The 27,426-nt window shown below is 40.1% G+C and overlaps 1 protein-coding gene across 12 annotated transcripts in view; it reads left to right on the top strand.

Moving 5' to 3' along the window:
• Positions 1-27,426, top strand: part of ENAH (ENAH actin regulator) — a 174,359-nt gene that overhangs the window by 134,651 nt on the left and 12,282 nt on the right. For 6 of the 12 annotated variants that reach the window (XM_075530814.1, XM_075530797.1, XM_075530805.1 and 3 more), the window contains 7 exons: positions 17,886-18,175; positions 19,445-20,254; positions 22,254-22,558; positions 23,523-23,668; positions 23,836-23,893; positions 24,645-24,690; positions 26,401-26,467. In XM_075530814.1, coding sequence (XP_075386929.1) covers positions 17,886-18,175; positions 19,445-20,254; positions 22,254-22,558; positions 23,523-23,668; positions 23,836-23,893; positions 24,645-24,690; positions 26,401-26,467 — 1,722 coding nt within the window. The remainder of the gene's footprint in view (positions 1-17,885; positions 18,176-19,444; positions 20,255-22,253; positions 22,559-23,522; positions 23,669-23,835; positions 23,894-24,644; positions 24,691-26,400; positions 26,468-27,426) is intronic. The other 6 variants (XM_075530839.1, XM_075530827.1, XM_075530831.1 and 3 more) reach the window with 2 other exon arrangements.

The following is a 27,426-nucleotide window of genomic DNA, read 5'->3' as shown; positions in this document are numbered from 1 at the left end:
ACGATCAGATGTAAGGGGATGTCCAGTGGCCTACAGATGGGCTTTTGGTCCCTCTCCAAACTCTCCCTCCCTCACAATAATATGATTTTTTGTTCTTTGATACCTGATACCTGATCCCTTCAGCACCTCATGATCACACAGACTGGTGGATTTTGTTGCTTCTGAGCTAGATGGCCGCTTGTTTACTTAGGTTCAAGCCTTTAGGATAGGTGACTAGATTTTAACATTGGTAAAGTGGGACACCATTGACCGGGGGTGGGGGTGTTCTTGATTAAAAATTTGGTTTATATGGAGCAACAAAAAAGAATGCAAAAATAATATTGTAATATATATTTTTAAGTTAAGCATTAGTTCAATTTATAAATATACATTAAAATTTATATATAGTATTATTTTATTCTTTGGCATATTTCTCATTTGAGTGGATTTTTTTTAGCAGATTTCTGTCATTGTTTAAAAGGTCATAAGATTTTTCACAAGAATTTGTTCAATTATATTTCACACATAAAATGGCTTTCAAAGTCTGAACACTTATTGTGATTTTTCTGATGTCCACACTTTATTTACCATAGAAAAAATGCATTCAGTCGCAGCAATAGTTCCTGTAAGGGCAGCGTGTATTCCACAATTTATAGTGCATTATTGTATGGAACATGGTTTGTTTCAAAATGATGAAATATTTCTAACCATTTGTTCTCTATTGTGATTATTGCTGATGTCCAAGATTTAACCTTTCCTTATCAATATTTTTTTAATAATGATACCTCATTAAAAAGAGCATTTTTCAGAAGTATTACTATATGGGAAATTTTAAGAAATATGAGCTAATGTTTGTTGCATAGTGGGAAGAATGATATTTCTTTTTTTATTTTTTAATCATTTTATTGGGGGCTTGTACAATTCTTATCACCATACATACATCCAGTGTGTCGAGAACATATGTACATCTGTTGCCATCACCATTCTCAAAACATTTGCCTTCTACTTTAGCCCTTCATATCTGCTGCTCATTTTAAGAATGATATTTCAAAGCACTTGGAGACACAGAAACAAAAGATATTTAAATACTGCTGCATCTTCCTCCAAAATACAGGAATTTTTTCAGAAAGCAACTTATGGAGACGAAAAAAAAGACAGCATTATAGCTGATTGGTTGACAGCACTTGTTTAATTCACACTAGCACTCAGTACGGTGTGTGTCATCTGAGACAGTTACAAAATGTTTTCGTCGTTGCCAGTGCCAAAAAATGCCCTTGGTCCTTAAGTCCAAACAACGGTGGTCTAATTCTAACAACTGATCAACAATGTGAACTTTGATAAGCAGTTCTCGATAATCAGTTCTCAAAAATATTTGTTATTATTAAAGTTAACATTATAAAATTAACAAAAATAATATAAAACTCATATCCTGGCAAAATGGTCACATGGAGCCGAAAACTATATTCCCTTTCCGTTCTTCCGCCATTCCCTAGCTTGTTGTGCATTCTTTCCAAAAATCGGGACTTTTTTAAAATGCCGCGGGTTACGGGGCAAATTATTAAAAATCGGGAAGTCTGGTCACCTTACTTTAGGATTCCGGATGCTCTATCTTTTGATAGCCGATTCCCCACTTTATTGCTGCCAGTTTAATTTTTTTTTAAAATTCCTGTGCATGTGACAAAGAAAACCTCAGACCATACAGAAGGGTATTAAAGTTGAGGTTGGTGGGGAAAGGGGGCTCCTACACAATTGTGCTTTTCCTCTTATTTCCAAAATTAATCATTTAAAATTTTTTCTGCTTTTATTTTTTTTTTAATCATCTTATTGGGGACTCATACAACTCTTATCACAATCCATATATATATCCATTGTGTCAAGCACATTTGTACACCTGTCACCCTCATCATTCTCAAAACATTTGCTTTCTGCTTGAGCCCTTGGGATCAGTTCCTCATTCCCCCCCCCTCCCTCCCAGCTCCCACACTCCCTCATCAAACCTTGATAATTTATAAATGTTTATTATTTTGTCGTCTCTTACACTGCCCGACGTTTCCCTTCACCCACCTTTCTGTTGTCTGTCCCCCAGGGAGGAGGTTATATGTAGATCCTTGTAATCTGTTCCCCCTTTCTACCCCACCCTTTCTCCACCCTCCCGGTATCACCACTCTCACCACTGGTCCTGAGAGGTTCATCTGTCCTGGATTCCCTGTGTTTCCATAAACATTTTCTACTTTTGATACTTGGGTTTGGGTGGCTAAATAATCTGTTCTTAATTCTCAATGAATCATGTTGTGTCTTGACAAGTCTACACAAATGCTGGCTCGTGGAGATCCCACAGGACCGTGTAGGACGGCCTCTCGGGGTTTCTAGACTGTCAGCTTTTCTTCTGGAGAAGCAGGCGGTGGGTTCACACCTCCTACCTTGCTGTTGGCAATTACTATACCTCCTGGACCCATATCCCATTGCCAACTCCTAGCAAATAGCTGTTGACTTTCGATAATCATCAAGGGGGGGTGGCGGGGCGATTCTTGCCAAGTTGTATTCAACAACGTAAGTTATTTATCAAATCTCCCAATAACTTGCCTGCCCACCTCCCATTTTGTTTTTCTCTCTCCTCCTTCTTGTAGAACACTATCCTCCCTTTACCAAGTTAAAACACTGCTTTGCCATCTAGCTCATTGCTGTCCTCCCTTCCTCTCCCTCCCATTTTGTAACCATCAAAGCCTCTTTGTTTTGGTATGAAATCTTTAGTTTGAATTTTTAACTGTGGTCTTATACAATGTTTGTCCTTTTGTGACTGACTTTCTCCAGCTCTGTCAACACCGTGCATGCTTCATGATTTCATCAGTATTCTCTGTGTGTAGTAGTCCATGTGTGTCTGGGCCAAAGTTTACCCGTTCTCCCACTGATGGATGTTTGTGCATCTTTTTGCTGTGATGAATATGCTGAGATGCAGAGAGCCACACCTTTCTCTCAGACAGCAGTGCAGTGCTTACCCAACAGCAGCACCACCACAGTAATTAAGACTTTTATAGTGGTGGTATTAAAAAAAAGAGAGAAGTAGAATGGATTTTAATAATGCATTTTATTTTGCCTAAATATCTAACATATTACGATACTGCTTCAACATGGAATCAATAAAGTTGTAAACTATCTTACATTCTATTTTTTGTAGTAATTTTTCAAAATTTGATATCTACTTTATTGTTGTAGGACTTTGTTTTTGTTCAGACTAGTATCATTTCAAGTAGTTAAGTGGTCAGTAAGCCGCAAGGGGCTCATTCATGCCTACCTACTTAGACAGCACAGTAGTAGATTTTCTATTGAAATTTTCATTTTAATCTCTAAGAGTTTTTTTCTCATTTTTTAATTACTCCCCTTTCATAACAGCTTATTCTAAATTCATGGCTGCATTCTAAATCTCCGGTTTCTCATTCTTTGCTGGAATTGTTTCCCTCCTATAGAGTTAGAGTTTCTTTGTTTGTCTTGTTGGTTTTCTTTAAATATCCGTGATCTTGAGTGGTCCATTTATTCTAAAAAGAATGCCATTCCTGAATGCTACCAGCCTTGGGCATAGATCCCTCACGCACTGTGCAGGTGGGTTCTTCTTCCCTGGATGAGAGGGCTGTGTCAGTGGCCAGAGTTGGCAGGCTGGCCCGAGTTTCTTTACCGTGTAAGGACGGGGAGCAATTAGGCTCAGGAGCCTGGGCACCTTGTTCAGTTTCACCACAAAATAGTTCTCTGTGTTAAAATTCAGGAAGGAGCCAAGAGTTGGTGAATGACTGGTGCAGCTGTTCTTCAGACAGGCTGCCACACCTTTGTCATTCAGAGCAGCTGCTGGGTTTGAAGTGCCAACCTTTGGGTCCAACCACTACACCATCAGGGCTCCTGAGGAGTGTGTAGGTACTGAGATTTCCCACCACACCCAAACAAAAGACTTGCATGTTACTCTCGAGAAGCGCTACACCTGTGCTCCCTAACAAATAGAGGGCTGACCATATGTGGTTTTGAAATTTTTTATTAATTACATCTTTTTTAAATAGAAAAGATACATGAATTTTCTTTTAATAATATGTTTGATTGTACCTAAAATATGAGGGAGTACCCCCCCCCAAAAAAAAAAGAACAAAGCTCCGCAGAGCGGAGCTTTCATAGTATGCATTTTTCCCACTAGGCGAGCATCGAGCAACTCACTCGATGACACCCAGTAGTGTCATCCGGAAAGGTTTTCTCTGGTCACAGTGAATTTTTTTTTCATAAAAGCAGTTTTAATCAAACCGTGTGTGTGTGTGTGTGTGAGAGAGAGAGAGAGAGAGAGAGAGAGAGAGAGATGGAGGGCGGACTATAGAGAACAGTGCAGCTGTGAAATTTTGTTTCCTGCTTCGGAAAAATGCCACAGAAGCTATTGTTATGTTGAACACCACTTACAGGGATAGCACTGTGGGGAAAACTCAAATGAATGAGTGGTTTTCTCGTTTCAAAAAAGGTCAAATGTCGATTGATGACAGACCTTGTTTTGGATGTCTGTCAACTTCTGGAACAGACAAAAATGTCAACAGAATTCTTGCACTTATGCTCGAGGACCGACATGGACCATTGAAGAGATGTGGGAGCTGTCTGGACTGTCTTGGAGATCAGTTCAACGAAGTTTAAATGAGGATGTGGGAGTGAGAGGAGTTGCTGTGAAATTTGTGCCTAGGGTCTGACTGACCAGGAAGAAGAGCACTGAATAGAAACATGTCGCACTTTGAAAGAACAGCTCCAAAGCAACCCAGACTTGTTTCCCAAGGTCATTATTGGTGCTGAGACATGGCGCTATTCCTACAACCCTGAAAGCAAGCATCAGTCAAGCTAGTAGAAGACGCCATTGTCACTTCACCCAAAAACTCATCAAGTGAAATCAAAGATCAAGACGATGCGCATTTGTTTTTTCCTTGTGAGGGGAATAGTTCATTTGGAGTCTGTTCCACCAGGTCAGACTGCTAATCAAGCTTTCTATTTAGAGGTTCTGAAAAGATAGGGTAAATTTGTGGCAGACGGGACTGGTTTTGCCACCACGACAAAGTACCTACTCATATAGCCATCATCTCTGTCAGTTTTTGTCTTGCTCCATGCACCTTACTCACTTGACCTCGCTCTGTGCGACTTCTTTTTGTTTCTGCGAATGAAGAAGAACATGAAAGGGCAGCGATTTAATGACATGGAAGAGGTGAAGAAAAAAATGAAGGAGATGCTGTCAGCCATCTAAACAGATGTGGTTGAAAAATGTTTCCAAGCATGGCATCGCAGATTTGACAAATGTGTTAAGAATAATGGAGAGTACTTTGAAGACGCTGTGGTTTTTTAGTTTTTAAAAAATTTTAAATACTTAGCTTTGGGGGGGGGGTGTTCCAGCCTTTTTGGGTACCCTACCATATTACTTCAACTGGTAATCGATACAAGCATTTTAGAGATTTTATATTCTTCTTAGTAGACTTCATTTTTTAATTAGGTTTGTATTTTTGTGGAATAGAGTGCATCTTAATTCCATCTAGCCATACTTCAAGTGCTTAAAGGTAAGCTATGTTACTGGTATCTACTCTATTGGACAACAAAACAATACCAGTTTGACCAGGGGCATCAATCGATAACTCATGACCAAATTTGGCCTTGATACCTGTGCAATACAACTGCAAGCTGAGATTGGCTTTTACATTTTTGAAAGTTTTGTTTAAAAGGAAGAAAAGAATATGCAATAGGATGCTGACTGGTCTTTCACAGAAAACCTTTCTCAGTTCAGTTTGGATCTCTACAGCAGGGGAACCTTTTTTAGCCAAGGGCCATTTATAACATCATTCAAGGGCCATACTGGTCAAACATTTAATTAACTCACCCCTAATATGATAGCTGGAACTGCTTCTCTTTGGTGAGGCATGTGATGTTAACTGATATTGGTTATTTTGTAAGCTATAACATTCAAATAGATAACATAAGGAAATTTCCTGGAACTTAATGGCTTGACTTTCTAAATCAAGGGTCTACATATTTTTTCTTGTTAAAAAAATAAAATACTGCCATGGAGTCCATTGCCACACACAGTAACACCTGATAGAATGTCTAAGGCTGTCGATTTTTATGGGAGCAAGATAGCCTCATCATTCTCCTAAGGTGGGTTTGAACTACCAACCTTGTGATTAGCAATCTAATGCTTGCCTAACATTGTCACCAGAGCTCATTCCAAACTGTTAGATCATAAATATGTTAGGCTTTGTGGGCGCCATAGTATCTCCTTAGCTCAACTCCTCCTTTGTAAAAACCAAAGCCTCTGCCATTTAGTTGATTCTGATGTAGTGAATTATCCAAAAGCCCAGCGTAGAACTACCCTGTGGAGTTCTGAGACTGTAACTCTTTACAAGAGTGCACTGTCTCATCTTTGCCACAATATGTGGCTGTTGGGTTTGAATAGCCGGCTTTGAGACCAGCAGCCTATTGCTTAACTCATTGAGCCTCCAGGGCTCCTCTTCCTATGGAGTTTACCATAAACATTGTTTAGATGGATGGCTGTGGCCTTGCCTGACCCTCTGACTGTAGTTTGCTGATCTAGATAGGGAAGTCTCACCAGGTGCCCAATCCAATAAGTAAGAAAACAAGAAAAGATCCATCATCACTAAGGCATAATCCCAAAACAATCAAACTCACCTCCAAGGGGTTGATGTCAACTCACCAACCCTGTAGGACATGGAGAACGGCTCCTGTGAGTTTCCAAGACTGTAACTCTTTACAAGATTAGAAAGCCCCATCTTTCTCCCATGGAACAGCTAGTGGTTTCAAACTACTGGCCTTGCAGTTAGCAGCCCAATGTGTAAACCATTCACCACCAGGACACCTACTAAGACATATAGCACTGGAATTTCAGAACATGGGAATTCTAAAATTATTAAATGCTTGAGGAAGAAATAGCTTGTATACAAAGGGTCATTGATTTGATGGAATCTTCAGAGAAATGATTTCCAGTCTTATCTTCTCATCCAAAACCACCTCTGTACTCCTTTATGCAAAAATACTGCATAGTGTTTCCCATTCAAATGAGAGGAAAGCAAAGGTGATGAAACCTGGGGAGGATCCCAAGATAATAGTGTGAGAAAGAAGCTGTTATGGAAAGTTAATGTGTACTATAATTGGCTTGTGTCTAAAGTGACGTTACGATCTTATTGGGAGAACTGGAAAGGAAAGGTTTGGGGTGACGGGTAGAAGGGGATTACAGTTTTAATATAATCCTTGTACCTAAAAACATAATATTTTAATGAGCACAAAGTCGAATAAAACAATGATTTAAATGTTAGTGGTCTAATAGCTTTACTGGATTAACATGATAGTATAGTTATCTATTCATGTGTATCTCATTGTTGATACCATTTTGGGGTTCCTACTCATTAGTAATTTTTTACTTCCTCGGCTTAACTGTAATGAAAGCAATGTATTCTAAGAAGCATGAGTCAGTCCTTTTAGTTTCAACACAGAACCTAACTTAGTTAATATCTATAAATAGTTCACAAATCACTGTTCCTACATTAGAGTTATAAAAGGGGGTGATTCTAACCTGACACAGAACAGAGAGCTGAAACAATGAAAGTGTATAGCCCACCATTTAGTCTTCAGAGACAGGATGGACCAAGAGTTGACCGCCTTCTTTTGTAAGTATGGCCTCTTGTTCCAGGATTCTACAATTCTGAATTGAACTGATCTTATTAATGTTTATCCAGTTTCATTTGTTTAAATATAGAAGAATTAACTGCCCACATTTTCAATCAAAACACTTATCTAGTTTTTCTTTCCTGACACATGTCAGTACCACCAAGGGGTTAGTAATTATCGAATATTTTTCCTGGTATTCCCTCCTACTTTATTATGTCAAAATTTAAGTCACTCCTTATTTCCCAAATTCTGTTCATTAGAGATAAGGCTGAATTAAATGTATCTTATGTTTTTGTTATTGCTTGATTTAAAAAAATCTTTGAGTCAGTGTAAGCTACATGTTTAATTTTTATTTTTTACGTTCATAATCTCATTGTGGGGCTCTGCTTCATATGCCTCTACTATTTGGGGAAAGAAACAGATACTTTAGAGATGGGAATCATTGTGATGCTCATTAAATGCTGTACATGCTTATAGTCTTTGGCAGTTGCACTATAACTGTTTCTGAACAAGTTTTTTCTTCAGCTGCTTAAATGTTCCTAAATATTCATAATCTTAATTGGGAAAAACAGTATGAAAAATTTCCTAGTTAGGAATTCCGGCATTTATACTTTGAAAAAGTCTTTAGGTTGATTCTTTTTAAAAATGAAGAGACCAATCAATTGTAGCCAGAACTCTGGGAAGAAGAGACCCGTGCACTTCTAGTGTGAATGCCAGTAGTAGTTGCGTGCTAGGAGTTGGAATCGGCTCGGTGGTGCCGTGTTTGCGAATGTAGCCGTAAGGTGGCGGTTAGAACCTGCCCAGAGGTGCTGTGGAAGAGAGGCTTGGCGGTGTGCTTGCAGGGGGGCCGCCCTTGAAGACTCTGTGGAGCAGTTCTTCTTGGTACTCCTGAGGGCGCCGTGAGTCGGGATCATCTCCGTAACAACTAAAACAGCCAAGGCAGAAATGGTCTGTTGCACTCGGTAGATGGGCAGCTTTTCTTTGAGCAGACTAAAAGGCAGATTTCCGTTGTTTGTCCTACCATCAAAACAAGATACAGGCAGTAGTTCCTCTTCCAGCCGTGTGGACTGCCTGAACCCTGGCACTGGCAGGATCTCCCTGGCATTGTGCTGCTGCCTACTCTTAAAAACAGAGAACCTGGGAAATCAGGACTTATAGAACAACTCTTGTTTTACTGTAACAATTCTTTCAGGGTCACCTCACCTCATCAAATCTGACTTTCTCACAGTAACTTTTTTTTTTTTTTTAATATTAAGAGCATTGTATTGCTTAGTGAAGCAACCTTGAAGTTGCGGGTTAAATAAACTAATCGCTTCGATTAGAAAAGAAATTCCGTCACAGGATCCCAAATCCAAACTCACTGTCTAGTCAATGCTGACTCATCATGACCCTGTAGGACAGGCCGGCTAGAACTGCCCCTGTGGGTTTCTGAGACTAGAACTCTGCATGGGAGTAGAAAGCCCCGTCTTTCTCCTGTGGAGCTGCTGCTGGTTTCCAACTGTGTTCAGCAGCCCAGCCCCTCTGCCATGAGGGCTCCTTCTGTGACAGAGTACTCTGTGGTTAATCTTGCAAACAGTCTGGACATGTTACATTGAAAATACAAATCTGAAATGTTGATTTTAAACAAAGAAAATAATGTGCTCCTGTGATAAAATGGGGGGAACGGTTGTGTGTGGTGAGGGACTTGAGAGCCACATTTCCTATCAGAAAGTCACTAGCTAGTATCTAAAGTATAAATGTAGGAAAATTAAAAATAGCCGGAGTTAGCAATAATTGCTTCTGAAGTATAGGAAACGGGGAAAGGTTTAGAGCAGTGAGCTACTGGTTTTGTTAAAAGTTTTTAAAACTATACCCCCAAAACAAAAAAAAACAACAACAAAAATAAAATTAGTTTTTAATTTAGAGAAAGATAGTTTAAAAATTGGTAAATGATGTTGATAATGGTGAAAACCAATAATAACAGAAATAAGTAAAAATTACGCTTTGATTAAATAACATTTTGATTATTTCTAAAAAAAAGTTTTTAAAACTATAAGCATGTATATTTTTATTTTATTTTAAAGCCACCTAGAAATATAAAAGTACCTTTATAAAACCCAATAACTTGGATTTCTTGGTATAGCCTCCATGCTCTAAAGTTAAATTCCTTCCCTTGCCTTTGGTACTTTATTATGTATATTATGATTATATTTATTATCAGTGTTATTTTTGCCCTCTGTGCCAAACTGATACAATATTACACTTTAGTGATCCCTTTTAAAAAATCCTGTTGTGTGTTTTAAATTTAATTTTTAGTTTAATATGCACCTCAGCTGAGTAAGTTTGTTAATCCCAAAACTCATCCATCGCAAACTCGCTATCAAGTTCATTCTAACTCATCGAGACTTTGTAGGAAAGAGTAGAATGGGCCTTGAGGTTATAAGCCAGTTTGCCACCCAGTATGCACCAGAGCTCTTAGATGCAGGTTATTCAGAAAATGATAACTGAACTTTTTTTGTTTCATTTGTTATTAAAAACAGCCTTCTTAATACTGCCATTTGATTGTCCTCATCCCTGCAGGGATACTCTCCAAAAATTGGTAGCAAGCATTTGGTCACGTGGTCAATGAAGTTGGCGTAATATGCTGAGAATTGAATTTAATCATATAGTAATTGGTGTCTTAAATAACTATTAGCTATAATTAGTACTGCTGTAATTCTGTTTTCTCTTGCAGTCTTTGTTAGATATGGTGATATTATGTCCAGAGAAAGAGACTGTGTCTTTTTGTGAGAGAAGGAAAATTAACTTACTGGTCCAAATGAGCCTTTCCTTCATTTTATTGCCAGCTTAGAAAACATAACAGCAAGAAATTGTTTGAAAGATCAGTGAAAAATACTAATACTACTAAAAGGGACAGAAATATCATACTCTGTCATTCAGCTCTGTCTCTAATTAGAGCTCAACCAGGTTATCAGCTGGTAGAAAGATGGGGCTTTCTACTCCTGTAAAAATTTAATCTCAGAAACCCACAGCAGTTCTTCCTTGTCCTATAGAGCCACTGTGAGTCTACATCAACTTGATGGCGGTGAGTTTATCAGCTAATCTACAGAAGGCCCCAATTTCATAATTCTTCATCATCATAGCTCGAGAACCCCTGCTGGTACCATGTATTACTCATCTGACAGTTAACCTAATTCGATGGTTCCAACCCACCAGCCATTTCACAAGAGAATGATGAGTCTGTCTGTGTCTGCCCCAGCAAGCATGTTTAGTCCCAGAAACCTACTGGGGCAATTCTGTTCTGTCTTACAGGGTTGTTATGAGTCAGAGTTGACTTTGGCAGTGACTTGGGTTGGGTTAATTTGGTTGGGGTTGAGTTGTCCTGGCTCATACTTGTCACCTTTTTAAAAAAATAATCTTACTGGGGACTCATACAATTCTTATCACAATCCATACATTCAACCATTGTGTCCAGCACATTTGTACATTTGTTGCCTTCATCATTCTCAAAGCATTTGCTTTGAACATGTGCCCTTGGTATCAGCTCCTCATTTTCCCCCCTCCCTCCCTCATACTTGTTGTTTTTATGTACCCAGTACTTTAAGAGCTTTTAGTGTTTTTCCCTCATTTAATCTTCCCCACAATGCTTTGAATTACAGGGGACTTTAAAATGTTAGTGCTAAAGATGGAGTTTAAAAATAAGAGAATAGTCCACTAATGGCAGATAAAAATGTTAAAAAGATTCTATAATTAGCTTTTGAAGTTGGAAGTCTGAAAAAGGAAACCGTTATGGCATAAAAGAATAGATAGATAAATAAATATCAAGATATACCACACTTTCTCATATACGGGAAAAAAGGTATGCATATTTTTTCTAGTTAATCTTCATAATTAATAAAATATCCTAGAATTGAGAAGCTAAGGTGATAGCATAAAGTCTTAATTGAATGTAACAAAATGGTCCTAACTTTGTATAGAGAAGTGTATGAGAATTATCTAGAAAAATGGCAAACACATAGACCAATGGAAGAGAATTCCAAACCTAGAAGTAAATCCATCCATCTGCCTGTCAACAGTGTCTGCAACAATGGGTTTAAGCATAGGAACAATTGTGAGGATGGTGCAGGACTGGGCAGTGTAGTGTTGTGCATTTGGTTGCAATAGGGGAACCAACTCGATGTCGCCTAACAACATTGACCATTGATCCTTGACAGAGGGCCAGAACACAGCTCAGTGGGGATGTGAATAGTCTGACGACTATTGTTGGTAAGACTGGCTGTCCATTGGTAGAAGAATGAAAACAGGACCTATATCTCACTTCATATACACACGTTCAAGATGGATAAAAGACCTAAATGTAAAACCTAGATCTCTAAAAATCATCAGTAGAAAGACGGTCAAACTTAACCCTGTTTGATGGCAAAGACTCACTATCAAACATAAAACACATAAACAGAGAGGAGAGTGGGGGAGAAGAGATGATACCAAGGGCTCAGGTAGAAAGCAAATGTTTTGAGAATGATGATGACAACAAATGTACAAATGTGCTGGACACGATGGATGGATGGATGGATGGATGGATGGATGGATGGATGGATGGATGGATGGATTGTGATAAGAATTGTCCGAGCCCCCAATAGAATGATTTAAAAGCAAAACAAAACACACAAACAACAGGAGATAAAATGGATGGCTGGAAACTCATAGTTAGACATGGTCCCAGAGGAGTAAACACGCCCACAAAACTGGGGAAAATGACTTATTAGACAAGGGAATGATCTAAAAAATTTTAGGAAACTTTTCACCATGAAAAACATTTTAATCCAGTTGAAAAATAGGCAGAAGACATGAACAGACACTTCACCAAAGAGGGCATTTAGGTGGCCAGCAAACATGAATAAATACTTGTGTGCCATGAGAAAGGTGTAATCAAATCAGCAGTGAGATAGCACTTGACCCCAGCATTGATATGCAAGTTAAAAAGAATAACCAGGAAGCAACACTGCCCATTAGGATGTGAGAGGATTGAGATTGAAGCCTCACATTCTGCTGGTAGACTATAAAATGGCGCAACCACTGAAACGTGGTACGATGCCTCCTACAAAAATGGGAATAGAAGTAGCATATGACCTAGCAGTGTCTCTACTTGGTATCTATTGTAGAGAAGTAAGGGCCAAGACAGGAATATACTTGCACCCTCATGTTCAAGGCAGCACTAGTCACAATAGCCACATAAATGCCCATCTGTTAAGGATGGATAAATAAACCTTGTCATGTACACACAGTGAAATACTATCCAACATTAAAAAATAATAGATGAATCTGTGAAACACCTTAGAACATAGATGAACCTAGACGGCATTCTGTTGGGTAAAATCAGCATACCACAAAAGGACAAATGCGGTATGAAGTCTCAATTGTAGTAAGTTGGGAACTGGTCAGTTGTTATGGCCTTTCTAGCCCTTTTGTGATGTATTGCAAATGCTAACCTCTCTTGTGGCCATTCTCCCACTGTGGAGGGGGTTCTCTGCTATGCTCAGGGTGTAACTCAAGTCACTCCCTGTGTTCCCTTGGAGTATGGTCTGCTGTGAGATAACTACATCTGAAGTTATCTGGAGATAACTACTGTGTTTGTGACTTCTGCTGTGCCTGGAATCTACTCAAAGGCTGTGACTTTGGTTTTTGGCTACCTAGATGAAACAAAGCTTCCTAGGTAGAAGCAGAAAGACTTGTTTCAACTTTTAGACCTCTTTGATTCTGTCTCTGGACATGCATCTGGCTTGCCTCTATGTGACCTCTGGTTCGTGGAACTGTGCTGTGGTCTATCCCCTGGCCTGATTTTACCAGTTTCTGAAGCCTTGTGCATGAGGCAGAGCCTCCAGGCAGACACCTGACCTTTAGACTGGACATTTACCGGCACACATAGCCATGGGCAGCATCTTCTCGAAAGCTTCGTGAGTTCTGCAAGATCCTGCAGCACATTATAGAACCTAGGGACGCGAGGGACTATGTTAACGGGGAGGAGTGGGAAAAATGAAGCTGTATGATATCTTGAGAAAGTTTGACAATTGTGACAAATTTAATCCCTACCTCCCTAGGAGTAGTTTGATATTAATTCTTCTAAAATAAATTATTACCACAAAAGTCAAGAAAAGGTTTTCACATTAAAACATTCTTTGATCATTGCTGTCAAAAGAGGGGGGGCGGTAGAGATTAAACCCATTCATGGCAACAATTTAATTGAAAAAAAAGTAATAAGGATGGATACAGCTTATTCTATATTAAAGTATATTATAAAAACGTCAGTATACTGTTGTCATACAAAACAAAACAGGTCTAGAACTAGAATGTTCTAGAAGTTCCCAAACCACCAACACATATAAAGATAATATCTTAAAGCCATCAATTATTCAATAAACACTGTCATTTAGAAGTGGCAAGAGGTGTTGACCTCTTTGCAAACTTTATACATTTCAGGTAAATAAAACCATAAAAGTATCCAAAGGACGTGTGGGCCATCAAGCAATCTTACTGTAGGAAAGGGCTACGTAAAAGATAGAGCTAGCGCTCTCTGGCTCGGGACTAGTTTGCGGCAAGATGGCGGAACGCACCAAGAAGGTCGGGATCGTGGGCAAATATGGGACCCGTTACGGCGCCTCCCTCAGGAGAATGGTGAAGAAAATTGAAATCAGCCAACATGCCAAGTACACTTGCTCCTGCGGCAAAACCAAGATGAAGAGATGCGCCGTGGGCATCTGGCACTGCGGTTCTTGCATGAAGACAGTCGCCGGTGGGGCCTGGACCTCTCTGCTGTCATAGTAAAGTCTGCCATCAGAAGGCTGAAGGAATTGAAAGACCAGTAGAAGCTCCACTATCTGAAACCTCTCTGGCCTGTAATAAATGGGTTAATTTATGTAACGATAAAAAAAAAAAAGATAGAGCTAGCAAAGGCGGGTCCCATGAACTAGCCAAAGAAGTGCAAACTGTTAGGTGATGCCAGTCTCCACGAGCAAAAACTGATAATGATTGTGCCCACGGTGGTGAGAGAGAAAGAAAGTGGGCATTAATCAAATACTGCAAGGCTGCTGGGGATGTTACTTAGTGTCCAACTCTTCCTGTGGATAAATTGGAACCATATATTAGGAAACTTCAAAATTTTATACCTTCCACCTAGCAAATCTGTGCCATTATATGGATCTATTAACTACTTCCTAGTTAGGGCTTCAAAGACAGTTGAAGGCAGTTTGCCTTGCAGTGCTAATAATAGCTTTAAGATGGTGTATGTCTACCATAGAGAATGCTTGAACGATGGATAGTGGTATGACAGAATTAATCCTCTGTCATCAAAAAGTCAAAGATGAAGGGGACGGCAGACAGTGTAAAATACGAAAATAATCATTTATAATTTGTTAAGGATTCACAAGGGTGAGGGTGGGAGGGAGAAGCTGATACCAAGGACTCAAGTAGAAAGAAAATGATGATGGCAACATATGTACAAATGTGCTTGATACAGTGAATGTATGTATGGATTGTTATAAGAGCTGTAAGAGCCCCCAGTCAAATTATTTATAAGTTAAAGTAATGATACAGAGCGGTTTTTACTAGAATAATTTGCATAATATATTAAGTGGAAGGGAATAAAGCAGATTTCAGAGTGGTCTGGAAGTAGTAATTCATTTCATTGTGGTTTTATTTAATTTTATTTAACCTTTAAGTGCATTTTTACATGAGAAAAAATCTGACAGTTGAGTCAAAAAGTAATGCTCTAAAAATACTAGCTATAGTATAAAAATGTAGAAACTTTTATCAAACAGACAAATCAAAATGTGAGGTTGTTGTTTTGCAGCATATTTTCTGAGTTTATAAACTGAAGACGGTTTCCATCTCTCTAACTCTTCTCCAAAGAATTCTGTGCTCATCTATTCACATCATGTCAAAATAGGAGTTTTGATGTCCTCTAGGAACTTCAGTTGTTTCTTTGAAATGTTCTTTCAGTTTGGGGAGCAAAAAAACAAACAGAAGGAAATCTTGAAGGAAGAGACAGGATCAGGGCTGTAGAGTGGGTAGAATAAGCTTCTCCATGATGTTCTCCTAGGAACGCCCTTCAAGGAATGGGTACCAGTCAGTGTGTGTCAGGATGGGGAGGAATTTCCTCAGTGCGACTTTTCTGGCCTTTTCCTCACCAGTGCAGTGACCCATTTTCTTATCATTTCTTTCTAAAAAGAACCAGTTTTATGTCCTTTGAGAAGCTGTATCAAAAATCCTCTTCAGAGTCCCCACCCCCACCCCCAAAAATCACCATAACCTGCTGAGTTGTCCTGTCTCCCTTGATTTTAACTGGCCCTGCAGAAACTACAGTTTGGATGAGACTTTTTAAAACTCTTTTTGATGGCATCCTACTTGCGAGTCAGATGGGTTTCTTACAAGAGAACTTGTCTGTAGCCATCCACTGAACAGCAGCACACTCGAACATGTGTTCTTTGAAGTAAACGCTGTGTGTATGAACTGGAAACCCTGGTAGTAATACTGTTTTGTAGCCTATCCATATATATCTCCAAAATATTAAATGTAGTTGCCTTTAGATACTTTGTTTTATTTTGTTTTTATGCTTAAAATGGCCTATTATTCACCAAGAAAGGGAAATGAGGTTTTGATACATGCTACAACATGGCTAAACCTTGAAAGCATTATGCTAAGAGAAATACATCACCAGGCAAATAGTGTATGATCCCGTTTCTTTTTTTATTATTGATAGTTTGGATATTTTTGTCTGTTTTTGTTTTAATCGTTTTATTAGGGGCTCATACAACTCTTATCCTAATCCACACATACATCAATTGTGTAAAGCACATTTGTACATTCATTGCCCTCATCATTCTCAAAACATTTGCTCTCCACCTAAGCCCCTGGCATCAGCTCCTCAGTTTTTTTCACCTCCCTCCCCCGCTTCCCCCTCCCTCATGAACCCATGATAATTTATAAATTATTATTTTGTCATATCTTGCCCTGTCCGGCATCTCCCTTCACCCACTTTTATGTTGTCCGTCCCCCAGGACACATGCAGATCCTTGTAATCCATTCCTCCTTTCCAACCCACCCTCCCAGCATTGCCTGCCACTCTCAGCACTGGTCCTAAAGGGATCAACTGCCCTGGATTCCCTGCATTTCCAGTTCCTATCTGTACCAGTGTACATCCTCTGGTCTAGCCAGACTTGCAAGGTAGAATTGGGATCATGGTAGTGGGGGGAAGGAAGCATTTGGGAACTAGAGGAAAGTTGTGTGTTTCATCGGTGCTACATCGCACCCTGACTGGCTCGTCTCCTTCCCGAAACCCTTCTGTAAGGGATGTCCAGTGGCCTACAGATGGGCTTTGGGTCTCCACCCCACACTCCCTGCCTCATTCACTATGGTAAGATTTTTTGTTCTGATCATGCCTGATACCTGATCCCTTTGACACCTTGTGATCACTCAGGCTGGTGTGCTTCTTCCATGTGGGCTTTGCTGCTTCTGAGCTAGATGGCCGCTTGTTTACCTTCAAGCCTTTAAGACCCCAGACACTCTATCTTTTTGATAGCCGGGCACCATCAGCTTTCTTCACCACACTTGCTATGCACCCATGTGTCTTCAGTGATCATATCAGGGAGATGAGCACACAATGATATGATTTTTGTTCTGCTTCTAGATATTATATTTCAGATGATGCCATGTTTTTTTCTTATTTCACACGATTCATGTTCATTTCTTTCTTAATTTTGTTCTTTATTTGCCACACATCTTTTGAGTTATTGATAAGTCCAACCCTGGTTTTTGCTTTTGTCTTTTTAGATGACAGTATGCTTCTTGTACAATTAAACATTGATGTTTTATATTTTAGGAAGGCAGTTACAATTTAGAAGTATTTTTCATGACTTACTAAAAAGATTCAGTTCTTAAATTATTATATCTAGTTACTTGGAAAATTCACTTGTTCTGAGTACTTTTTTCATGAAAAGTGTAGACTCAACTGAGGCATTACGTAGTGTAAGTGTGCCGAGACAGTAAGCCTGCAAGAATCCCAATAACCAACATTGTTATTATGAAAGTGTCATCTCTGAGATAGCTTTCCTTCATGTGAGAAGATAGATGGGTTGATTGCATGCTCTGCTTGCTTTGAACTTGAACCAGGAGTCAGCCAGTCATGTGTTGGTGGGAAAGTATACTGGCTTTATCATGACTGAACCATAATGCTTTCTTTTATTCTGTTTTCATTTCAGGCAACTGCAAGAGCAGCAACGGCAAAAGGAATTGGAACGGGAAAGACTGGAGCGAGAGAGAATGGACAGGGAGAGGCTGGAGAGAGAGAGGGTAGAAAGGGAAAGGCTGGAGAGGGAGCGACTGGAACAGGAGCAGCTGGAGAGAGAGAGACAAGAGAGGGAGCGGCAAGAACGCCTGGAGCGGGAGAGGCAAGAACGGGAGCGACTGGAGAGACTTGACCGGGAAAGGCAGGAACAGTTAGAAAGGGAGCAGTTGGAATGGGAGAGAGAGCGGAGAATATCAAATGCTGGTAAGAAGTTGACACTCCCTGTTGTTGATAGTGCTGAACTAGGGCGGTTTGTTTGTTTTATTGTAGTTGAATATTAGGCTATTTTGCTTTTGAAACTATTAAAAATAAGCAGCAATGATTATTTCAGCATTTCCTTTTTATCTCTCTATTGCTTTTATTGCTCGGAGACCTAGAGAGAGCTCTTGGAAGTTTTTATTGTGGCATTCTCATTTGCCCATCTCCCCACAAATTGGCACTAATGTTAGCAAGTGTGTTTTTATGGGGGATTTTTAAAATTGGATGAACTTGGAATATATTTCCCTCGTGAGGTTGCTTAACTCTTCACCAATATGTGATCTTATATTACCATGCTACAAGCAGCAATTTGCTTTATTGTATTCTTAATTTATAAAGGATAATTTAAAACCAAATTTTAAAATGTCCTCTCTAAAATAGTTAATTAAGTATAAATATTTTCCATTGTGAAAAGGACTGGTTTTGATAGAATTTATTGAAATACCTGAGAGTTGAAATATTGCTAAACGTTTTATGTGTTTTGACATTTCCTTCAAATTAGCATTTATTACAAGATTTAAGGTTTTCTTGTATATATGGCCTATATATTAAAACCCTCAGTATATATTGATTAAGCATTGGGGGGAGGTGTTGTTTAAGCTGTTTGAATTAATTTATCTGTTTTTAAGTACTGATTATACTTGTGTATAAGCTGAGTTTTCCAGCACATTTTTAATGCAGTTTTGTGATAAAATTAGGTGCCTCAGGTGGTAGTTGGGTCAGCTAATACTTGAGTATATATGATACTTAATAAGTGTTTGCTGGGGTTATGGCCAACAAGAATGAAACTTTTTCACAAATAAGCTTTGAATAAGGGTTCTTAGTTTTTTATACTAAATGTTTTGCCATGTATTGCTTTGAGTAAAACAACGTATTCTGTTTATAGCTCTAGTCATGTAATTCGAATGTCCTTTTAGTGGACTACATACGTAATGTGTTAGGATTTAGAAACGGTTTGCTCATCACACAGGATAAAGTAATCAATTTAATTAATCTTCTTATTGAATAAGATCTCTAGGGTCTTAAAATGCATTTGTTAATTAAAATGTTCTCAGGTAAAAGTACTTATGTGCACATGTGCCTGACTCTCTGGTGCTAACTTTAGTCTACATTTATACATTTTGTCTGATTGCTGGTTTTGTGGCTTCACTAGCTCCCTTTTTCTCTCTCCTTTTTTATCCTGTCTTTTGCTGCTGCTTTCTACCTTCTGTCCAGCTCCATCTTCAGACAGCTCCCTGTATAACGCTCCACTTCCTGAGTATTCCAGTTGCCAGCCTCCTTCAGCACCTCCTCCATCATACGCTAAAGTCATCTCTGCTCCAGTGTCAGATGCCACTCCTGATTACGCTGTAGTGACCACTTTGCCACCTACTTCCACACCCCCTACACCACCACTGCGACACTCAGCGACACGTTTTGCAACATCGTTAGGTTCAGCCTTCCACCCTGTTCTTCCCCATTATGCTACAGTTCCGCGTCCGCTGAACAAAAACTCTCGACCTTCTTCTCCTGTGAGCACACCCTCTTCTCAGCCTCCAACTGCAAAATCCTGTGCCTGGTCTACTTCCAATTTTTCACCCCTCCCTCCGTCTCCACCAGTAATGATTAGCAGCCCCCCAGGCAAAGCTACTGGTCCAAGGCCTGTCCTCCCTGTTTGTGTTTCTTCTCCTGTGCCCCAAATGCCTCCATCACCAACAGCACCCAATGGGCTGCTTGACTCTGTAACATATCCAGTGTCTCCACCGCCTACCTCAGGGCCTGCAGCTCTGCCGCCGCCGCCGCCGCCACCGCCGCCTCCACTGCCTTCCCTCGCATCACTCACACACTGTGGACCTCAAGCAGCTCCTCCTCCGAGCACCCCTGTCGCCTCAACTCCCTCATCCAAGCCTAGTGTTCTCCCTTCTCCCTCTGCAGCTGCCCCTGCCTCTGTTGAGACTCCTCTAAACTCTGTGCTGGGAGACTCCTCTGCTTCTGAGCCAGGCTTGCAGGCAGCCTCTCAGCCGGCCGAGACACCAGCCCCACAGGGTAAGGCTTCCATATTGCCACTAACCACGAGCCACTGGAAAATGCAATATGTAGCATCAGCTTTACTTGCCTATAAGGATGGGTAGCCTGGTTTTAATTGTTGAACATCTCTGGGGGAGATTATATATATATATATATATATATATATAATTTTAAACTAAAATAGAAAACAATCTCATTACCCTGTTGTTTTAATTACAATTGGAGGATCAATTTTTAAAATTTCTATAATGAACTAGGTTTGGGTGTCTTCTGTAGTTGAAGATGTTTTTCAATCCATAATATGTTTCTTACGCATCCCACTGAACACACTTTTGGACCTACCTCACAAGAAAGACCTGTGAGGAACTCATTTTCCTTTCATTTCTGGAAAACATAGAGATCTATTTAGTGCCCAGCTGCAGCCATTGGCTAGATCAGAGTTTCATCTGGAATCGTCTTGATCTGGAACGGCATTCTGTTTTGACTTAGCACTCTAAATCCTGTGGAGCAGCCTGACTTTGCGGGGTGTGTAAAGTAACTGGTAGGCTTAGTGTATTCCACAAAGGTCTCTGTGGTCCAAAGTTACAAGAAACCATAGGAGAGAGTGAATAGAGAATGAATTAGCATCCTGTTCACTCATCCCCAGTTCCCACCCATGTGTACACGCATGTGCGGGCACACACACCTTAGTTTGAAGAGAAGGGGGAAAGAAGAATTTTTAAGTTTGGATTATTTCTAAAGTAGCAAAGGAACTGATTTTGTGAGTAATTAATTCGCTCTTTTTTGTTAAGTAGTATTTAGAGAAGACTACGTGAAGAATTCTGACACAATTTACACTAACAAAGGACCAAGTGTGATAGTCGGGATTTGAACCTGCATGCCTCTTAAAAATTCTTAGTTTCTAAGTTAAAATAACAATGTTTGTTATTGCTGTGTGTATGTATACTTTGTCATTGACTTAATATTCTTAGAAGTTGAGTCAGTAACTCCAGTATTTTGAGTGTCCCTGGGACAGGGACACTGGAAGAGGCCGCCAGCCTGGCAAGATCGAAAGATCTACCTGCTGTCTCCTTAGCAAGTAACAGTTCATGGAAGATCGACAGTCCATTAACTCTTTCTCCTTTAAGCAAATGATGTCTTCAACTTGCACAACTCCTCAAAGTGAGCGATTTCAAATGTTACCGTCCAGTGTGCAAATAGCCTTTTAGCTGTTCTCAAATACCCCTTTAAAGCCATAAGGAAGGCGGAGTAGACTGGTTCCGAATTCTGGCGCTAAATCAGCTCTTGTTTTCATTCCCTTTGTGACTCGCCAAGATTTGGGCATTTCTCTTCTTGCCCTGTCTCCAAGCTGAAAGCAAGCTCTACAGCAAATGCTATGCTGTTTAATTCTGAGAGGTATTTTGAGATTTTGCTTTGTTACCAGTAGGCTCTTTGCTTCAGTGGTTGTCTACCCTGCCTTTAAAATGAGAGCTATTGTTTAAATACTTCAGCCTGGGACCCATTCCTTTTTTATATTCTTAATCCAGCCACTTTGGCTCTCGATAAGTGCATAACCTAACTAACTGCATATCTTTGCCATTTAGAATTTACCGCCCCAGAACTGAAGGTTGACGTGGATCGTTCGGTTCTCTTATTTCAGACAGGACCTGTAGGCATCCGTGTACCCTCGTTTGGTTTTTTCAGGGATGGTTCCCTCCCTGCCCACTCCCATAAGCTTTTACTTTATTTACTATTTCACCATGCAGAACAAAAATCTTAATTTGATGATTTGTTGTACAGTTCTAATAAAACTCTTAATACGACAGTGAGTGGCTGTACACTTGGGTTTGTTTTAATCTTAGAATACCTTTTTAAAAATACTGATCTCCACTTCAGGCGTTTTAGTAAATTGCACTATTAGTATTTGGTAAATTTAGTAAGTATCAGTCTATCATGACTTTCTTACATTCCTTTGTACGTGTAACAATACCACTTAGCTCTCTTATTGATGGTCTTATGTAACATTGCTTTTCCTTAGGCATTGTCTTGGGACCACCTGCACCTCCACCCCCTCCACCACTCCCACCAGGCCCTGCCCAGGCTTCTGTAGCACTCCCCCCTCCTCCAGGGCCCCCTCCACCACCTCCACTTCCATCCTCTGGGCCTCCACCCCCACCTCCTCCACCCCCTCTTCCTAACCAAGTCCCCCCTCCACCCCCCCCACCGCCTGCCCCTCCCCTCCCTGCATCCGGATTTTTTGTGGGATCCATGTCAGAAGACAATCGCCCTTTAACTGGACTTGCAGCTGCAATTGCCGGAGCAAAACTGAGAAAAGTGTCGCGGGTAGGTACATTTCTAATTCCCTGTGTCTCGCAGGTATGTCTTTTAGCTTTTAATGTACTTCAAATAACGGATTCTTTGTGCTCTGATTTCATGAACCCTATGTCACTAATTTGAAATTTTAAAAAATTAAAATCACATTTTAAAAACAGTTGAAAGAACAGTATACATTCCTGTGAACCCATGACTCAGATTGGCTTTATTACTCTTTCTGTGTATAAGTTTCTTTCTGCACACGCTGCTCTCTCCTATTTACAAGTAAGTCAGAGCTGTTGTGCCCTTGCTTTTCTAAGTGTGTCAGGGTGGGAGTGTTGTTTGTTTTTAAAATCATTTTATTGGGGGCTCGTACTACTCTTCTCACACTCCACACACACATCCATAGTGATCAGTGCTTGCTTTGTAAGAACAAAGTCATTTCCCTATGGGAGCACAGTGAATTATCAAAGACCAGGAGAACAAATATTGCTAGAGTGCTGTGATCCACAGACCTTCTGCAAATGCCATCTTATGGCAAATGTGCTTCTCTTGCCCAAGCCTACCTGCTAGTCACACCTATTTGTCACATCTCTTTAATGTGTAACCCTCCCTCAACTTTTCTCTTATGGTTTTGACAGTTTTGGAAAACTATAAGTCATTTTCTAGATTATTCCTCAGTTTGAGGTTAGCTGAAGACGAGGGTCTGGTTATGTTTTCTTGGAGGGCAAGTAGGAAGCAAGAATACTACTGAATTAGCTTGTGTTATTGTCCCGTTTTGCTGTAGCTAACTTTGATAAGCCTCCCATTGATATATGAAGTTAATGCTATTCACACTCCCTGGGCTCTTAAAAAAAGGTTAAACGAACAGAAACCCCTTTGGTGTTGCATCAGCATTATTGCTGACGTGTCCTTCTGTGGACGTGCTGAGTGTTGGTAAACGGCATGGCCGCGGTACTACGTGGGCTTATTAAGTGTGTGTGTTCTCGTTAAGATGGAGGATGCCTCTTGCCCAAGTGGAGGGAATACCATTGGTGTGAATTCAGCCTCGTCTAAAGCAGAAACGGGTCGTGGAAATGGACCCCTTCCCTTAGGAGGGAGTGGTTTAATGGAAGAAATGAGTGCCCTGCTGGCCCGGAGGTGAGTGGGAGATTTCATTATCATGACTGCACCCAGGATTCTGAGAGGGGTTTGTTCATTTTATTCTAGATGCAATTTAACTAGATGCACCTCTTCCCTCAGCACAGAATAGTTCAATATTGAGATAGATGGATTTGTTTTTAAAAACATGGTTTGCCTTTTTCCAGGAGAAGGATTGCAGAAAAGGGATCCACCGTGGAAGCAGAACAGAAAGAGGACAGAAATGTAAGTCTAGCACAGTGAACTGCCACACCTCACAATTTGCCGTCAGAGCAGAGCTTACTCAAGAAGTTGTGTGAGCACAATGACTGTTGTGGCCTCACATGTGTGTGTTTCTAAGCCTTCCGATATGAGAAAGGGCTTGCTTTGAGTGGTGTGTGGAAATTTTTAATGGCATTCCTTGTAAAATGGGTTGAATGTGTGGGGCTGTGGGGAAATCCAGCCGTGAATGTTAGATTTGTAGATCTTAACTCTCTATCGAACCCTGCCTCACACAGAGTAAGGATCTTGCCTTTTACTAATGAGACTATAACTGTGTCATTCATCGCTTGGGGACCCAAAACTTTTCCATTTAAAATGAGGGAATTAAACTGAACCAGCCATTTCTAACTGTTTTCCTTAGAAGATGTGCACCCTCCATGTGCTCTTCCTAGGTTCAAAGATGTGCATCCTCCATGCCCTCTTCCTAGGCCAGCTCTCCTAGAATTGGGAGTCAGCAAAGAAAGGGGTGGTGTGAGCCTATTACATCTCGACCTCCTGCCGTTCTCGCTCAGACCATAGGAAGAAAGAAGCTTTGGGGGAAGTCAATAGGAATACTTGGACAGTGAATAAAGAAAGCTGGTGGATGGGAGAAAAGATAGATGAAGGGGAAAAGTGGGACGTAGCATGAAGAGAATATTAGAAATGGGAATGTTAAGACATGGATTATCTGTCTATATGGGTATAATATTGTTAACATCTATTTATATATATTTAGGAAGATTCAGAGCCTGTAACTTCTAAGGCATCCACAAGTACACCTGGTAAGTTATAAGAAATATTTTTTAATGTGTGCAAATTTTCACTAGATATCAAAAAACTAAACCAAAAACCCTCACTGCTGTCGAGTTGATTCTCATTTGTAGTGACCCTATAGGACAGGGTAGAACTGCCCCTGTGGGTTTCTGAGAGGGTAATTCTTTATAATAGTGGAAAGCTTCATCTTTCTCCCAAGGAGCACCTGGTGGTTCCGAACTGCTGGCCTTGTGGTTAACAGCCCAACATATATAACATTGAGGACACTAGATATCAGTACTCTTCAATTAAAACTACCCTGCTTTCCTGATTGGACCTAGTGACTTCTCTGTTTGATCACACTGTGGACAGCATTGCCTTTTTCTTGTGCCCTTTGTTTATGTTTTAGCAATTTTGAAATTACTTCCTCAGCTTTCTACCTTCCTCCTTTTTGAAAACGTCCATCCCACTGACCATTCCTTTACCTGCCGTGTTCTACTTTATCATCCAGGGCTCTCCTCCTTTTCATGCACTGGGCTTGTGAGCATTATCCTAGACCTTTGATCTGATTATTTGGTTTCTCCTGCCCAAATGGAACCTGCCCCCACTGTGTTGGTTCTTGAGAGAATGTGTTAGAAAACAAAAGGACGAATAAAAAAGTCCTTGTATAACTGAAAGGGAAGGAATTGATTGGTTAATGAGAACAAAGCAAGATTACTCAGAAATTCCTAGATGCAATAGAAATCAGAACAAAAACAAGCTTTCACTGGAGAATTTGCTTATGCAAATTTGAAGTGCAAACAAGCTAGTGACCAAATGAGTGTGTACAGAAGCCCTTGGGGTGGGGTGTGCTACATGGAAACTGGGCAAAGGGTCCTACTTAAAGACTTTCCACAATGCGCTCAGGGGCCCTCTTTCACAGCAAGATTCTACTTCTGCTTTCACCCAACCATCCCCTGAGGCCTATGAGGACACCAGTGACTCAGCCCAAATTGGAAAACAATTCAAAGCAATTGTCAGCATACGTGTCTTTTATAATAAAAGTTTGTGATTGTTTTTAGCTGCCAGTGAGTCGATTCTCAACTCCCAGTGACCCTCTGTATCTCAGAGGCCCGCTGCTCCAGGGGTTTTCTGGAATCTCCATGGAAGCAGATCACCAAGCCTTGCTTCCATGGCATGCTGGGTGCTCCTGCCACTCAAACTCCTCCTAAGAACATAGAGCAAACTGACATTTAACAGAATTGTCTGCCAAGTCCCAGGGCTGCTGGTTTGAGAAGCAAGGAATTACAATAGGTTCTCTTCTGGGTTTTTCACTTACTTGACTTTTTCTCCAAGAGGGCTGTTTGAATTTGGAAAAGATGTTGATGTACATAAATACTGCAAAGATTGTGATTTGAAAATTATTTAAACTGATGTAAATCAATAGCTTGTATGCTTCTATTCTAAGTAAAAATGACCTCCCTTGACCTCATTACTACACTGTCATTAAGGTTTTTATTAGTTTATTATTACACGCAAAAACAGGCCATTCCAGGAAAGCAACAAGAGGTAGATGACAGTGTTTTGAATGTAATCATCTGAGTGTTTTCTAAGGGAAATTGTCATGCTTGAGGATTTCACTTTATTTAGAGGAGTTATTCATATTCCCATACAAGCCTGTCTGATGGCTTTAGCTGTTGACGTTATAGTAACTCGGCACTTGGGTGGTATTTAGTAACTGGTGTCCTTTATTTTTCAAGAACCAACAAGAAAACCTTGGGAAAGAACAAATACCATGAATGGCAGCAAGTCTCCTGTTATCTCCAGGTATCCATTTTTTCCCCCTAAGTTTAATATTACCTCTTTGTATCTGACAAGAATTAAGTAAATTTTTATTATAGGAATTGTCAAGTTATAGATTTTAAAATTATACAGAAGAGCAAATAAGATACCCAGATTTCCACTCATGTTAGGCAATTTAAAGATACATGTGTGCGTTTTATTGTAGCTAAATATATATAACTAAACACATAAACCCTTTTTTTCATGTACAGTTCATTGGCATTAATTACATTCATCATGTGTGCAGCCATCGCCACTGTCCATTTCCAGATTTTGTCCCCTATACCCCTTAAGCAATAGCTTCTTGTTTCTCATTCATGGGCTCATATTTTTACTAGTGGTGACTGTCTGATAAGTAGTGCTCTATATCCTTATTAGTTAAATTGTCTGGAATTTTTTTATATCTCCTGATGTCTGGTAAATTCAAGACTACAAATAAAGTAAAGGAAAAACTTTCTTTAATTTTTATTCACAAATCCTTAATACTTATTTTTCCACTCCCCTCCACCTTTCCCTCTATACACACCCATGCACGTGCGCGCACACACACACACGAGAGAAAGTTAAAACTATTGCTCGTCAAAACCGTAGAAACTTTTATTAAAGAAAAATACCAAGCTCTTGTTCCTCAGCCTTGCCTCCACCTAGCTCTGTGCACTTCCGAAGGGTGTGTTTCCATCTCGCTAACCTTTTCCCAAAGAAGTCTCTGCTGCTTTGAGTTTTGCCACTTTGAAAGACAGCTTTCACATCACTGAGGGTCTGAAACTGTGCTCCTCTTCAGTGTTGTTTGAGTCTAGGGAGCGGAAAGAACTCAGAAGAGGCAAGGTCAGGGCTGTAGGGCAGACAGGGTAAGGTTTCCCAGTGGAATTGTCTTGGGACGGCCCTTGCTTATTAACTGTCGAAGAATAAGCAGGTGCATTGTGATGGGGAAGAAATTCCTCACC

Source organism: Tenrec ecaudatus, chromosome 1 (assembly GCF_050624435.1).
Source record: "Tenrec ecaudatus isolate mTenEca1 chromosome 1, mTenEca1.hap1, whole genome shotgun sequence".
In the NCBI taxonomy this organism is placed as follows: domain Eukaryota; kingdom Metazoa; phylum Chordata; class Mammalia; order Afrosoricida; family Tenrecidae; genus Tenrec; species Tenrec ecaudatus.
Note: the sequence above shows the minus strand (reverse complement) of the source record. Positions and strands in the feature narration are given on the sequence as shown.